The sequence below is a fragment of the Camelus bactrianus genome, chromosome 17 (assembly GCF_048773025.1).
Source record: "Camelus bactrianus isolate YW-2024 breed Bactrian camel chromosome 17, ASM4877302v1, whole genome shotgun sequence".
In the NCBI taxonomy this organism is placed as follows: domain Eukaryota; kingdom Metazoa; phylum Chordata; class Mammalia; order Artiodactyla; family Camelidae; genus Camelus; species Camelus bactrianus.
This window is the reverse complement of record NC_133555.1, coordinates 12,661,975-12,677,653: the sequence shown is the minus strand read 5'-3', so window position 1 is coordinate 12,677,653 and position 15,679 is coordinate 12,661,975. Positions and strand designations below refer to the sequence as shown.

Below are 15,679 nucleotides of genomic sequence, written 5' to 3'. Positions count from 1 at the left end.
TTGATCAGTACTGGTCTCTTTCACAGGAGATGCTTCCCCTCTAATAAAAATTACATCCCATATAATGGGTATAATTGCATATATCTTTGTGTCTATATTTTAAATACTGCAGTACACGATATAGGGCTGTAAAAGATGTCAAAACATAATCACGCTCTGGAGAAAATGGGATTTGTTGTATGCTTGAAAGAGCAGCACGTAGTCTTCAACTGCTTACTGCAAATCTGCCATTTCTAATAATAATGAAATTGTAGAGGATGGTGTCAATGTGAAAATACAGACTGATTCAGGGAGGACCAATTAGCATTCAGTTCTAATGTTCCTGCTGAATCATCATAAAGAAAAAACATCACAATCATTAATAACAGACAAATGTCATAGATGGTGGAGAAAATATTTAAAAATTCAATGGTTTCAACTTAAGTGGTTCATGAATTATACATTTAATTAAGAAAAGCCAAATGGGAAGGATTTTAAACTTCCAATTTGCAAGGTATTTTTCTTCTTTCCCCATTAAAAAATACACAAATTAAGCACGGCAGTGGCTGATAATGGAACAAAATAGATAAAAGCCCCCACTGCAGGCTGGCTGTTTGGATGTATGGGAAGAGGTAGCCTGTGGGGGGAAGGGAGCGAGGCAGGAGGAAAAATAAGTGACAGGAAGGACGTGCAGCTTTATATTTTCACTAGTTCACAGAGGGCCACAAAATGACACCTGAATTGTAACCTCAGAGCTACTGCAGTCTTCCTTTTTGCTTATTTGCCTGTGAAATGAGGAGGCTGGGCTGGAAGAAATCTCAGGTCCCTACCATCCCAGACATTCCAAGAACCTATGAATTGAGGAATATCCTTTTCTTCAGGCTCCCACATACCACTCCAAGGCAAATATACAAGGTGGCCACCATTTTATCAAAATCCAGATTTCCTTCTAGCATGATCAACAGAGGAGACCAAGTTCTGTCATTAATAGCAGTGATTTTCAAAGCAGAGTTTCCCCAGTATCAGCACCACTTGGGAACTTGTTAGCAATGAAAATTCTCTGGCTTCTCCCTAGATCCACCAAATGAGAAACTCAGAGGGTGGAGCCCAGCAGTTTATGATTTACCAAGTCTTCTGGGTGATTCTGATGCACACTGACATTTTAAAATTAAACGGAAGCCTTTTCAGAGAGAAGATTTCCTTCTTAGAAGTTTGACAAATGTGTTCTACTCCCTGCTAGTAGTAGCTATAAGTACACTGGAGTAATTCAGGTAACAGGTTAATCATGTGTTCTACAAGATTCTGAGGAAACTGAACACAGGACAGGCAGTATTGATAGGGGAGGGAGTGGCTGGTGAGGGACAATAGTCCTTGATGTGAGTAGGCTCAGACATGCAGGGAGCTGGGGTTTGGAAGTCTGAGGTGAGGCAGAATATCCAAGAAGACTATACTGATATAGAAAAAGAGGATCTGCTGTAGATACACAAAAAAGAAGATAGGTGCTGTTAGGGAATGAACAAAGGATTTGACATCTGAATTATCTAAGTTCAAGTTCTACCCCTTTCACATGTTAACAACATGATTCTGGGAAATTACATTTATACTCCTTACTCCAGTGTCTTCCTCTGTAAAGCAGGCATATTAGCAATATCCCATTAGCCTCACCAAACAAATTGTTGGAATGGTGAAACATGTATGAAATCAAAGTGCTTCTTTGTTTTTTAAAATTATTCCTTATGTGATTGTCCTTATTTCTGAACCATATTCTTCCAGAAGCTTCTAAATGTTCCACTATGGAAGAAGGAAACACCCCCTGTAGGAATAGATCAGACTAAGATAAAGATGAATTCACCAAAGGGAGAGATGAAAATTACAATCTCTGGTCCCAAGATTATAGCGTAAAGAATACAAAGATTTCCTGGGCACTAGTGGCAATATGTAATTTCTGTTAAGTGAAAGGATTTACCTTGGATTTCAGAGAGCTCCCCACATAGGCACTGAATAAAGATCGATCCCTAAGCTGAGACATGGACCTGGGAATTTGCTCAAGATCTGTCTTTATTTCAAAGAAGGTTCTAAAGATCGGGAGTCACTGACAACAGGGAAATCTGAACTACATTTTTTCCCCTCTTCTTTATAATGAAGAAAAATTTACTATCTAGATAGCTCTCCAGTTTCAAACAAAAATCCTTTGAGCACCTCTTTGGTGAAGACAGGCTAGAAGTGAGGCAGCAGAGGACATCAGTAACGAAACTTAGAAGCAGGAGACCACACGAAATGATAAAAGACTCCAGTAGAGACTTGCAAAAGAAAATGAGGATTCAATACCTGGGAACAGGACAAGAATGTCAAAGCATATTTTAAAAAATAAAAAGCAAGTTGCATTTATGCATACTTGATCTGAAAGCACAGACTCTTAGAAATACCAAAGCAGTGTTGAGGGTAGAGTAGACCATTTATGAAACAGGTTTAACCTCCCAACCATTGCAAAAATAAATCTTTTTTTGCAACACCTCAAGCAATGCTCATCCCTCCTTTGCTTGGTCATCTCTAATGACAGAGGACTCATTACCTCATAAATCATCCAGTATAACTCTGAAGTTTAAACTGGACTTTACAGTATTTTAATACAGTCAAAACAGCAAGCTGTAACCCTCAACAGCCACCAGTCCTACTTTTGCTTTCTGGACATCAGTGGAGAGTGCTTTACGAAGATGACAGCAACTCAACCTATGAAGACAGCTCAATCATTCTTCCCTATTTCCTTCCCCCAACCAAAAGGTCAAAAGCTAAGTTTTTACCACTTTCTTTTGTGACTTAACTTCTGGCCTTTGCTACATTTGGTTATCTATCTCTTGATATACTTGTGATTTTTAATTTCCTATCAATAAAGGGTGCTCTGAACATAGTATTATAGTTCAACCACAAGATATTTGTAGTGTTGACAATAGATTCCCTGGTACTTCACTCAGATGTTAATGAAACAAATTGCTAGGAGGAGGATTAGTTATATGCACTTTAACAAGCTTCCTAATGTGTTCTGAATAAAATACGCCAATCTGAATGGTTTAGAATAAGAATAAAAAATGGTATGTATCTTAATTTTTTAGTAAGTTGTAATTAATTCTGGTGTTTATCTTTCCTGATAATATTTTCATGCTGTTGTTTCTTTTTCCCATTTACACTAATATTACACAGTATTTAAAGGTTCTGAAATGGCAGATACATTATGTAGAGAGTAAAAGTCTTTAGTATTCCTTCCCTTTACCCTGAGAAAACCACCGTATACATTCCTAGGTTTCTAAATTTAATAATTTGTATGAACACACACACACACATATATACACATAAGTTTTCATGCACAAATACATAATTTTTAATGGGATCATATTATACATCTTGATTCACAGCATGCTTTTCACATAACATCTTGGATTGTTTTCTTCCTGAATACTTTTATAGGTTTAATACCATTTTGTGCATTTTCACAATTCATGCTTAAGTGGCCCTTTTGTTGCTGTTTTTCCTCCTTGTCATGTATTTCCCTCGTATCTTTTTCATTCCTGAGAATGATGTCAGAGTTCTGTCTGTACAGATGAATTTATTTTTACTGAAATCATTTATAAATTATTGTCAGAATTTTATATATAATTGAATATATATGATTTGATTTGATTTAGCTCCTCTTAATAGTTTGTCTTTTGTAGACTCACTCTTTTCTTGTTTCTCCTTCCTGTCTTCTTATCTTCATTCTTTAATAAATCTGGTTACCTAAGTGTATTGTAAATGCTTCTTTTTTTTTTTTTTTTGGCAAAACTCTCACACTCTCAATTTCTCGTGAGTTTTCTGATGTGGATCTGATTGAAGGTCAGAATAACTGTTAATCTTCACTGGTTCTGAATCATTTGAGGATTTAAAGTCAGTACAGTTAGTGAAGAATGTTTTAAGTAGTCTGATTTTACCTGGAGAAGACTGCTAGAACACACCAGAAATAATAGCCTTTTTTTCTGTCTCTACCATGTCTTGCTTCTGCACCCATTTTTAATATAAGCGCAGATGATAAATATGACCTACCACCTCTGTCTGGACAATAGGCCCCTAGTTGCTTCAGGTGCTCTTCTGTGAGTTGTGGTCTCCAAGTGTGTGATGTCCTGACCTAGTTAGCATATCCCTCTTCTTCACCCCCAGCACCTACACCTTCCACTTATTCTGGGGGAAGGTGGTGATTCTGTTTTGAACTAGTTATGTTTTTTCACTTTCCTGGACATAAGTTCAGTTCTACCTAGTTTCCACAATACATGTAATTTCTTAACCTCCATATAGTACCACACTTAAAAAATCTTAATCCACTAGAATATTTTCCTTTGCTCAAGGATCTCTGGATAAAAAATGACAACACATAAATTTTGAAAAGATGTGGAGCCACTCTAACTCTCATGTACTGCTAATGGAGATATCAACTGGTACAATAGCTTTAGAAAAAAATTTTGTAGTTTTTTATGAACATACATCTATGTTCACTCCTAGGCTCACTCCTAGGAACTTATCCAAGAAAAATAAAAATATCCATCGTCTTAGAAAAGAAGGTTTATTTCAAACTAATGTATGATGATCCCAAGTTGAGAACAACCTGAATGCTCATCAACAAGAAAGTCACCAAAATGGAATATCACTCAGTGATAGAAAGGAAAGAACTGATAATTTGACTGATAGTCCAAACAACATAGGGAAACATTAAAAATATGTTTAACAAATCAGACACAGAACAGTGCATTCTGTTTGATTCCATTTTTATGAAATCCAAATACTGGCAGATATACCTATGATGACAGAAATCAGGTAGTTGTTACACTGATAAGAATTTGACCAAAAAAGGGCATAAGAAAATTTCTGAAGAGATGGAAATGTTCTATATTTTATTTTGGGGTGGTGATTACATAGGATTTAGCCTGTTACTAACTGAACTGAATACTCAGGATCTGTGCATTTTATAGTATGTTCACTGTATTGATTGTATGTGTCTATATATAGTTATAATCATATTTATATATAATATTTCCAGAGGTTTATTGTTTAGCAAAAATGACGTGCTCTTTTTCATATTTAAGCTTTTGTTCACACTCTTCACTCTCTGAGCAATGTTTGTTTGATCATCTGTTGCCTGGATAGCTCTCATCAATTCTGTTGGTTTGAACATGAAATTCTTCTCAGAAGACGACTTTCTGACCACAGTTCATTGTAGGCTCCTTCTCTAGGCTCCCTGTGTTATTTCTGTCAAAGCACATATCTTCCCAATAATTATAATGAATTGTAAGTGCTTGAGCTTTACAGGGCATAGGCTTTACTTTCTTGTACTCTAAGTCCAAAAATGGTCACAAAATAGGCACGCTCAGAAATTATGTAATGACTGAATAAATTCCAAGATTAGTGGTAGAGTCCTTGAACTTACAAGTCCTTGAAGTTAAATTGGTAACAAGTACACGAAAGCATGATTATTGTCAGCATCCTTCTGATTGCATATTGAGAAATACTGCTTTAACATGAGTATTGCTGAAGAAAATAAGTGTGCGTGTTGAGCCAACAGTATTTTACATATCTTACAGTTTTTTCTTAGTAAGTTCATCTCCTTATTCCTTTGACACCCCATCATCACATCCTTACTCACACAAAGCCTATGACTGACAGGGAGACCATATCATCCAAATTGGGATATATTTGACTATAAGGGAATATTACAGTTATACCAGGACAACAGGTATAAATTGTAGAAACAGGAGCACAATTTTAATCTATTTATGGAGATGTAGGGTACAGAACTTTCAGATAACAATGAATGGAGTAAGGCTAATACTTATTTTTTCTGTTTTCCAGATTTATCTTATGCATGGACTTTCAATGATAACCCCTTATATGTCCAAGAGGACAAAAGGCGGTTTGTATCACAAGAGACAGGAAACTTGTACATTGCTAAAGTGGAACCATCAGATGTTGGCAACTACACTTGCTTCATAACAAACAAGGAAGCCCAGAGAAGTGTTCAAGGGCCACCTACTCCTTTAGTGCAGCGCACTGATGGTAAGATGCTGAGTTTTCTTGAGAATATATTTTGTTCATGGCTTTTGAAGCCTGGGGGAGATCAATAGAGCTTACTGCTTCCCTCTGGCTCAGTGGAGACATATCATCTATTAGTTGAGGTTTAATTCACAAATATGATGAAAATCAGGTATTATCAAAAATAATAGAAAATTATATAATTTATCCATGTGGTAGAGTATATATGATTCTGGGGATACTGTGCTCTGTCTTTTCTGGCATTGGAACAGATCATCTTTTCTTTGCTTAAGAAGTATATTGTAAAAAACGAAGATTGTTTGGAGCAATAGGCAGCATATATGTACATGTGTGGTTGCTGCCAAACTTACTAATGGAATTAATACATTTTCAATGAACATATGATATAGCTTCTCTTTAATGCTGCCTTCTTTTTCATATTTGTCTCTTTTGTTCACTCTTTATTTTTCTGGTTGGCAAGACAGGTAAACAACTCACATCCAAGGAAAGAAAATCAAATCAATGTTAATTATGAGCATTCCAAAGAAAAATGAGATACAAGATTCATACTAATTATATTCCTGCAAGGAACATAATTCAGACTGGTCTCTGATGAGTTTTGTAGTTTAGCCAAGCCACGAGATTTAAAGAGCTAGAAAACCTAAGAAAGTCACTGAAGTAGGAAAAAACCCTCTAGTTGATTCTTTAATTAAATATTCACAGAGGGAAATGTAAAGTTAGAAAACCTGTTGATGCATTTTATAACCAGATTCTGGACTTGAAATATAATACTTCATGGTGTTTTTCTCCTCTCCAAAGAGTTTAAGAAAAGCAGAAATATAATGCTAACAATGGCTGACAGAATCATGGAACTAGCTCCACACAGGGAGTTCTTATACAGAGCTTTCATAATCACTAACTATTCAAAGATGTTTGCATGGTCTTAATTTAGAATTCAGAAACCACTAGATTTACTCATAAGTCTTATTTCTCCCCTTCAGTGAGCATTCTGTTCATGACTGGAAGAACTCATAAGCCAAAGATATACATAGAAACTCTACCTTATTTCCCTCTTGTTTTCTTCCTGTCTACTTAGTTTCTGTTTCCTCTCAATTTCTGCATTCTTCTATCCCTTCTATTCTTTTCAACATAATATGGTAAAAATAGACCAGAAGCATTATACACAATATTTTTAAAAAACAAAAAAAGAAACATCTTCCAAAGTAGTCACTCAAGAAATATCAAATGTCAAGGAAATAGAAAACATAAAACTTACTAATTTAGTTGAATGAAGTAGTACTCTCTACCTCCTCAACCATAGCCTCTTTGAATGTCTGGAATGATTAAGGTCTTAAAAATGATGTATTTTTATTTTATATGTATTTTATAAATTTCATGCTTTGTGCAATTGTACTGGCCACCAATAAATCATTTATAGGAATGTATTACTCTTAGTGTTTGGTATATAACTAAAAAAAAAAATTCAAAAATTCAAAGAATCTCAATTTGTTATTGATTAAATTAATTATGTTAATGAAGATAGCCTAGAGATATAGTTCTGTTTGTTCCAACTCATCTGGTAGATAGCATACTTACAATACCTTAGACTATTGTCTTATTCTTATCTTAGCCCATATCCACAATACCTTTTGAAAAGTTTAAAATTATAAGAACAGAAATGTTTTTGTAAGTGTACAGCAAATTCATTTAGCAGTAAAACCTTAATAAACCAACATAAGAATATTTATGTCCTTATGTATCCCAACTGGTTACCTCATAGGTTTTGTTGCAAAAGCGCTGATATTTTGAATTAAGAGGTGCTGCATCAGACCTCTTACACAGTGTTAGCTGAAAACTTCCTTATTCCTAAATAGATCTGGTCCTTGAGTTCTGTGAAGGGATGATAGACCTAAGAAATCTCTAGAGAAGAAACTTGATTGATAATACAGAAGCATTTTAAAATCTGGTATATTCAGTTCTTAATTGGAAACATTAATTCCCCTTAAGATGCTGTTGTGGAATACAAGGAAATTTGGAATGTCTCTACTCTGATACTTTGATATATCTTAGGTATTTCCTTTTTAGGGGAGAGAGAAATAAACTAATTCCTTATATAGCATCATGAAGTTTCTCAGCTCTCTGTAACTCATTAAGGTATAAGAAAAATACTGTTAATTGAAGGACAGAATAATCAGATTTTGGTAAAGAAAGCATTTACTTCAGAGAAAACTTCTGTTCTCTAGAAATGCTGCTAGTTCTTTTGGTATTTAACAGGTGTGATGGGGGAATATGAACCAAAGATTGAAGTGCATTTTCCTGAAACTATACAAGCTGCAAAGGATTCATCTGTAAAACTGGAATGCTTTGCCCTTGGAAAGTAAGGTTGTTTTTTTTTTCCTGGTTGTTTTAATTTAAACAAACAAATATTTTGGTGTTCAAATGTTGCTCTATGGTAAATTAGCAAACAGATTTCAAATGCTGGGCAAAAGTGGAACTTTTTGACTGGACTTTAAACAAACACGTATAATACTCCGAAAATGATTGGGGCGATAATTCCCCAATAAATGTGCTGACATTTACTCTCAATTGACCGTAATGAAACCTATTTAGGCAGCACATTGCAAAAAAAATAAGTGCACTTCTACAAGATGGTGCGCAGGTCACTAGATTTTCAACACATCCTTGACTTCATCTCGTTCTACATCCAGAAATATGTTGCCTGGAGTGTCTCCTTGCTTAATTAATCAACCATTCTTGTAAATGAAAAACCTGCACTGATAGTTTCCAAAATAAGGCTAATTAAATGCCACTGTTCACAGACAATAATTAGAATTGAGCCAAACCAGCCCTGGTAGGGGAGGCATTTTGTTTTACTAACCTAACTGTTTATCTGCAACAGGTTTGGAAAGCTTTGAAGGCTGTCAAATACCTGCATTTTTGCATAGAATATCCACATCTCTCTGCTTTTTTGGCAATATTCAAATTTCATTTTTATTCCCATAAACACTAGTAACCAAGTAACGAAGAGACAGATGGATAGACCAGATTTGCCATTTTAAATATTGATGTATATATGAATTACCTGGGGGCATGGTTAAATTGAGATTCTGCAGATCTGGGGTGATGTCTAATTTCTCCACTTCTAACAAGCTCCCAGGTAACAGTGACTCTTCTTATTTATAAAACATATTTTTTTTTTGTAAGAGACTTGATTCTCATTACCACCTTTGAGGGCTTACCTATAAATCCAGAGTGTATTCCTAATGTGGACATCACATTTAGAAATAGTGATTTACATTCCAAACTATGGAAAACATCCTTAAAAGTCTCCATTTTGTTATTAAGTAAATATACTAAGCAATCCAAGTAATGGCAGTTACTAAATCTTTTAGCTTCCTTTCTATGTATGAAATCTTGTAGATCTTTAAATTTCTCAAGTTATCCATTTTTCATGTATTTAAGGGACCACATTTCATTTTTATACAATACTGGTTGGATGGTATTTGTCCAATAAATAATTACTGATTGATCAAATTATTCTTAAGATAGTGACATAGAGAGGCTTTGTCAGTTTTTATTTCTTTGCCTAACTTTTAAGATATGATGAACTTTCAACATTTTCAAACTTCCTCAGAAATTAAAGCATAAAAAAAAGTTTGTCTCAGTACTTTGAGAATTAGTTGATTTATTTAAACAGAATACCAAAGATAGTATCTAAAAAGAATATTGATAGCTTATTCTATGATATTTGGCATTAGAAAATATGGATTCCTGTCATTTAAAATTTACTCTTATATAATAAATAACTGAAAATGATTAAGGCTAGTTCCAAGAATCTCATATAAATAAATTTCACTTGTTAATCATTTATAACTAAGAATTTATGTGATATACATAATCTTCATAATTGTGCAAATATAGTATTTTCATTATATTATGCAGAAAATGAGGCTAAGGTTGGAGAAGTAATGTGTTCAATTTCATGTTTTTGAGAAAAGGGCACTTCAAACTTACTCCCACATGATTTTAAGTTCTGAACTTGGACATTTTTCAGTAAATGGCTAAGATAATTGCTCTCAAAGCCAGAGGAGGCAGATTGAATTCCCCATTTTCTCAAAAGCTGTCTGACCATTAGCAAACATGCTTCTTAACCTCAATGAATTTCCATATTCTCATCCAAAAAAGGTTGTGATACCTGCCTCCTGTGTTTTTTTTCAAGATTAGAATGGATAATACATGTAAAAATATGGCAAACCTCATGTGTATGTACCAGAAAAAAACTGATAAAGTATAGGCTCATTATAAAGTTTATACATAAATATTTACTGCATATAAAATAAAATTAAGGAAGAATGGGAAAACGGTGAGAATTACTGAACTGAATTTCATAGAAAACTGTCAAGGAAATAAGTGATTTACTAGAGTATACTTTGTAAGATTTTATTGGAAAAAATTAATAAATGTTGAGATTATATTTATTAAATTAATTACAATTAAATTATGTATTTAATCCATTATATTAATTATATTAATCAATTTATATTAATAAATTGTATTAAGCCATTAATATAAAAATTGAAATTCCTGCAGGTTAAAATGGGAAGTCCAAAGCAACCATGGGGTCAAAGTGATAATGTTAAAATGCCTTGTGTAAGAAAAGTATATTTTGTGTAGCTAAAATACAGATTTATTTCTTCAAATGGACAGAATGTATATGAAAATGTTTTGTATACTCTGGAAAATATTACACAAATGTGAGCTACTAACAAATAGCTTTTATATACACTCACCAACAGTTTTCAGAAAACAAGCTGCATTGTGTAACATTGCAAACACACTAAAGGGTGTTTTTAGTTCATTATAAACTTTGGTATCTACCAAAGACTATTCTGATTTTTCTAAATTTGCAACATTAACAAACATAAAAAACAACATATTCCCTAGAAAATTAATTATATGGTAGGTTATAATTAGCAATCTGAAAATAACAAAATCAAACTTCTTGCTTTTTAAGTTATAAATCGCTACTAGTAGGTTTATTTGCAAGTGTTTTTATAAACTATTGAACAATAATTATAAATAGTGTTCTCTGACATCTCTTCATAAAAATGTTGCTGTACAGCATTTGGGTTTTTTTTTTTTTTTCCAAATGTGGAGACTGCTTTGTACAAATCCATTTAAATCTCATTCACTTTCTGAGGTCCTGCACTTCTCTGTAATACGTTTCATACACCAAAAACTGAAAAAAGCTAACTGATTCAGAGGAGAATACAAAGTTTGTTTTTTCTCTTATTAGCAATGTTTATAAACTCTTTTGCTAACCAACTACTGACTAGTATTTATGCTTTAAACTATACATTCATGAAACTAAGATTTATGTATTTTGGTAAATGAGAGAAAGAAAGGAAAGGCAGGAGGGACAGAGGAAAGAAAATAAGTAGGTGAACAGGTTAATAAGAAGAAGTTATATAAAGAGAAAAAATTACACAGATAAATGCCACATCTTATTTTGATTTAGTTTTTCATTTTTAGGACCTCAGACAGTTCCTGAAATACTGACTGGTTTTCACTAAATACTTGTGGAAATATTTCCTGAGTAATTAGGAAATAATGCCCTTTATCTCTGGGAATACTCCTTCTCTTAAATGTGTAGATTATTTTGGCATTTATCTTGCTTGTTCTTCTCTGAGCTTCCTGGGTCTGTAGTTTGATAGCTGCCATTAATTTTGGAAAATTTCCAGTTATTATTACTTCAAATATTTATTCTATTCATTTCTCTCCTCATTCTCCTGGTATTCCCTTTAGACATTTGGTGCACCATGCATAATTGCCCCCAGTTCTTTGATATTCTTTTCTTTTGTTGATGTTGTTTGTTGTTTTTATTCTTTTTTTCTCTTTGCATTTCAGTTTGGCAAGTGTCTATTGATATTTCTTCTAGTTCACTTGCTCTTTCCTCAGTCATGTTTACTCCACTGTTGAGTCTATCAGAGGCACTCTCAATTGTATTACAGTGTTTTTATGTCTACCATTTTCTTTTGATCTTTTTAGAATTTCCTTTTTCTGCAACATTAATCATCTGTTCTTGCATGTTGTCTGCTTTTTTCATTAGAGCCTTTAGTGTATTAATCTTAGTAATTTTAAATTCTCAGTTTAATGGTTTAAAAAATTTTGCCGTATTTGAGTCTGGTTCTAACACTTAACTTTGTCTCTAAAGACAGTACTCTTTAACGGGACTTTTATTTTGTTGTTAAAACCTATATATGATGCAATAATAGGTGCAAGGAATTGATTTTGCACTAGATTATGGTGGTAACTTTTATGTTTATCTGGCAAGGGGTTAGGCTGTGTTTACTGCTTGTTGTAGTCTTGGTGTCAGAGACTAAAATTTCCTCTATTGTTTTTGTTTTCCCTGTTGTCTTTGGGTTTCCCTAGAGACTCTTTCATTTTTAGAGTCTGAGGTCTGTAGTTCCTTTAGCTATAATCCCCTGCCATTATTAAGGGCTCCTATTGATGACATGAAAGTCCCTGTTAACTAATTCTATCATCTCTGTAATTTATATCTGTTTCTGTTGACTGTTTTTTCTCCTAATCATGATTCCTATTTTTAAATGCTTTTTAGGTTATTTAGTATCTTTAAATTGAATTCGAGACATAAGTGTTATGTTGTTGAATGCTGGATTATGGTGTATTTAGTTCAAGTACTGTTTTTTTTTTAAGATTGTTGATACAGCTTATTATTTATTCATTAATTTATTCAGTGAAAGATCCTTTAAATTCTGCAGTCCTTTATAATGTTCAAAATTTTCACACACATGATTTCATATAATTCTGTAATAAACCTTTTTTTACCCATGACCTCTATATTGCCCCCCGCTTCCCTCTCCCCATTGGTAGCCAGTAGTTTGTTCTCTGTATCTGTCAGTCTACTTATTTTTTGTTTTACTCACTAGTTTGTTGTATGTGGAATCAAGTACTGAATTTTACTGACAGCAATTAAGTTCCTGTAAAACTGCTTGATCTTCCTGTAGCTTATTATTAAGCATCCTTAGAGTAGATATAGAGTAGATGTTAGTTTAAGGCTAGTTTACTACTAAGATGCACCCCTCTACTGTATGCTCCAAATGTTTGCTAAGTCTCTCTTCTCTAGCTTGGTGGAACTTTAAAGTCTCCCGGCCATGTTTGAGCTCTGGATATTGTTCCTCACTTAGACTCAAGTGTCACTGTTATGTAGATTTTAGGGGCCTTTTCTTTTTCTACTCCTATCCTCTCTCATACTCTACTCTGCCATCCCAACTACTTCAGTCACCTGTGCCTCCTCTATTCAGTGATGCAATCACGTCCTATTGATGTTTGCCTCCTTATTCCCTATAGATAGAAAACCAGGGATACCAACAGCTTACTTCACGTATTTCCCCTCCTTTGGGGATCACAGGTTTGCGCTGCCCATTGTATCTCTAGAATTAGATTTGTGCCCATATATTCGTCTACTTTTCTAATTGTTTCCAGCAGGAGGGTAAAGGTAGCTCCATTTATTCCCATACAGCTAAAACTCAGGTTATTTTTTAATGCTAATTTTGAGGGTATATAAGATGAAGTTTAGACAAATGAAACAATTTGACTAACATAAATTCAGATTTGGGATTCAAATCTAAATCTCACTGATTCTGACTTCAAAACTCATACTCATAGCCATTTGATATTTACATCAAGTTACTTATTTTAAAAATGGATTAATTACCCATGTGCAGATATAGTTAGCCCTCAATTCTGTGAATGTCTTCCTAAAAGAAGGTTTAAAAATTTCAGCAAAATGGTAAAAAGATGTTATCTGGGGAATGAAATTATGGATATAGTTCCCATTTAGATTCTCTGTAATTACTAGTATTTCAGCAAAAAAGTAAGTTTAATTTTTCATATTAGAATTTTTAATAATTCAAAAGATAACCTTTTCAAAATTCAAGTTGTTTTTGATCAAGAAGAAAAAAGTGTTTCCAAAAATCAATCAGGGTCACTGAGGAGCATACACACCAATGGATTTTATGTGATGATGACATATATATACCATTTATAAAAATCTGGAATAGATAATTTGGAGGAGCTCAAGAAACATACCAACCAACCTCAGAGGCTGCTGCAATTATGCAGGCAGGGAGTATAGAGAGTGAGGTCTACAGAAGGCTGGTGAGAGTGTTTACTCATAGACTCCAAACCACCATAGGCTAATGCGAGTATGGAACAATTAAGACAAAATTTCAGATACCTGTTTGAACTTAAATTGCTATGACTTTGGGGATATGTAACTAACTTTCTGTGTTGGAGTTTCAGAGCTGACATGATCACAGCATTCAGCTCTCAGCTTTGTCTCATTTGTTTAACATGGCAGACTCTTAATTATCTAAGCTGCAAATTAATTGTATTGTGAAATACCCTGAGAAACTCCTTGGATAGGTGCTATGCAAATATAGTATGACTGACTGATAGATCTGTGTGTCTCCTTTCAAGAAAATATAAGCTTTTACTCTCAGTAAAGAATTTAAACTGATAAACTTCATAACTCTTCTATGGCTTTTATAAACAACCAAACATATTTTCTTTTCTTTTCCTTTTTTTTGAATCTTAATTTAGTAGCTTTGCTGTCAGTGGTCCGGAATGTAAATAAAATTAGTAGCTGCACTGAATGTTCCTACTTTTTCTGGAGCCTTCATGCATAGTAAATATACATACTATATTTATGTATACATGTCTATCTTATTTATTTTTTCTAGTTTATGTAGGAAAAGATATCCAGCTTGACTATTAATGTCAAGCAATAAATATGGAGTCTCAGCAAGATGTTTTTTTATCTATTCCAGAACTTTCAGATGACAGAGCAGCTATTTGATGTTTGCTTTTCTTTTTACACATATGGACATCATCACAGATCATACCACAGAAAGGTTGCTCAGGTTCCTCAGGATGATAGCAGTATTTTAAAATCAAACTAGGTGCATTGTGATTTTTCAAGCTTTTAACACTTTTTTTTTTAAGTGAGAGAGATATCTTAAAATTTTCCTATTTGAATGTCTAATAAGTAGTTTAACATATTTTTTTCCTCATTGAGTTGAGTGGGTAGAGAGAATAATATTTTCTTAGGCATAGTCTGTCCTATTGCCCCACATGTGTACTGAAACCTACTCTTTAGGTTCCTGTTAACTGCTTTGCATTTTATCATGATTTTACATTGCTTGGCATAAAATAATATGGTAAAGTCTACGCCAATCTGAGAACTGACAAACCTTGAAATCTTTGAGAAACTGAAAGACATTAACCTTCAACAAACACACACATACACACACTCACCCTAGGACTGAAGTTTTTATCATTGGATTCACTAAAATTTCAAGACAACAGTGTTCTGGGAAAAACACAGACTTTGAATTCAAAGATATCAAGGTTTACATTCTTAGTTTCCCAGTCAATAGCAGGGCCACTATGATCAGTTTTCTTATCTGTAAGACAAAGGATAAAACATAGATTAGATAGATAGATAGATAGATAGATAGATAGATAGATAGATAGATAGACAGACAGACAGATGATAAGTGGAGGATAGAGAGAAGAGGATTATTGTAAGAAGAGGATTAAACTTCCCTATTTAACTACTAGAGTT

At 33.7% G+C, this 15,679-nt stretch overlaps 1 protein-coding gene across 3 annotated transcripts in view; it reads left to right on the top strand.

The window, feature by feature from the left end:
• CNTN6 (contactin 6) overlaps window positions 1-15,679 on the top strand; it is a 256,106-nt gene that overhangs the window by 159,890 nt on the left and 80,537 nt on the right. For all 3 annotated transcript variants that reach the window (XM_010970580.3, XM_074344451.1, XM_074344452.1), the window contains 2 exons: window positions 5,851-6,054; window positions 8,305-8,407. In XM_010970580.3, the coding sequence (XP_010968882.1) occupies window positions 5,851-6,054; window positions 8,305-8,407 (307 nt within the window). The remainder of the gene's footprint in view (window positions 1-5,850; window positions 6,055-8,304; window positions 8,408-15,679) is intronic.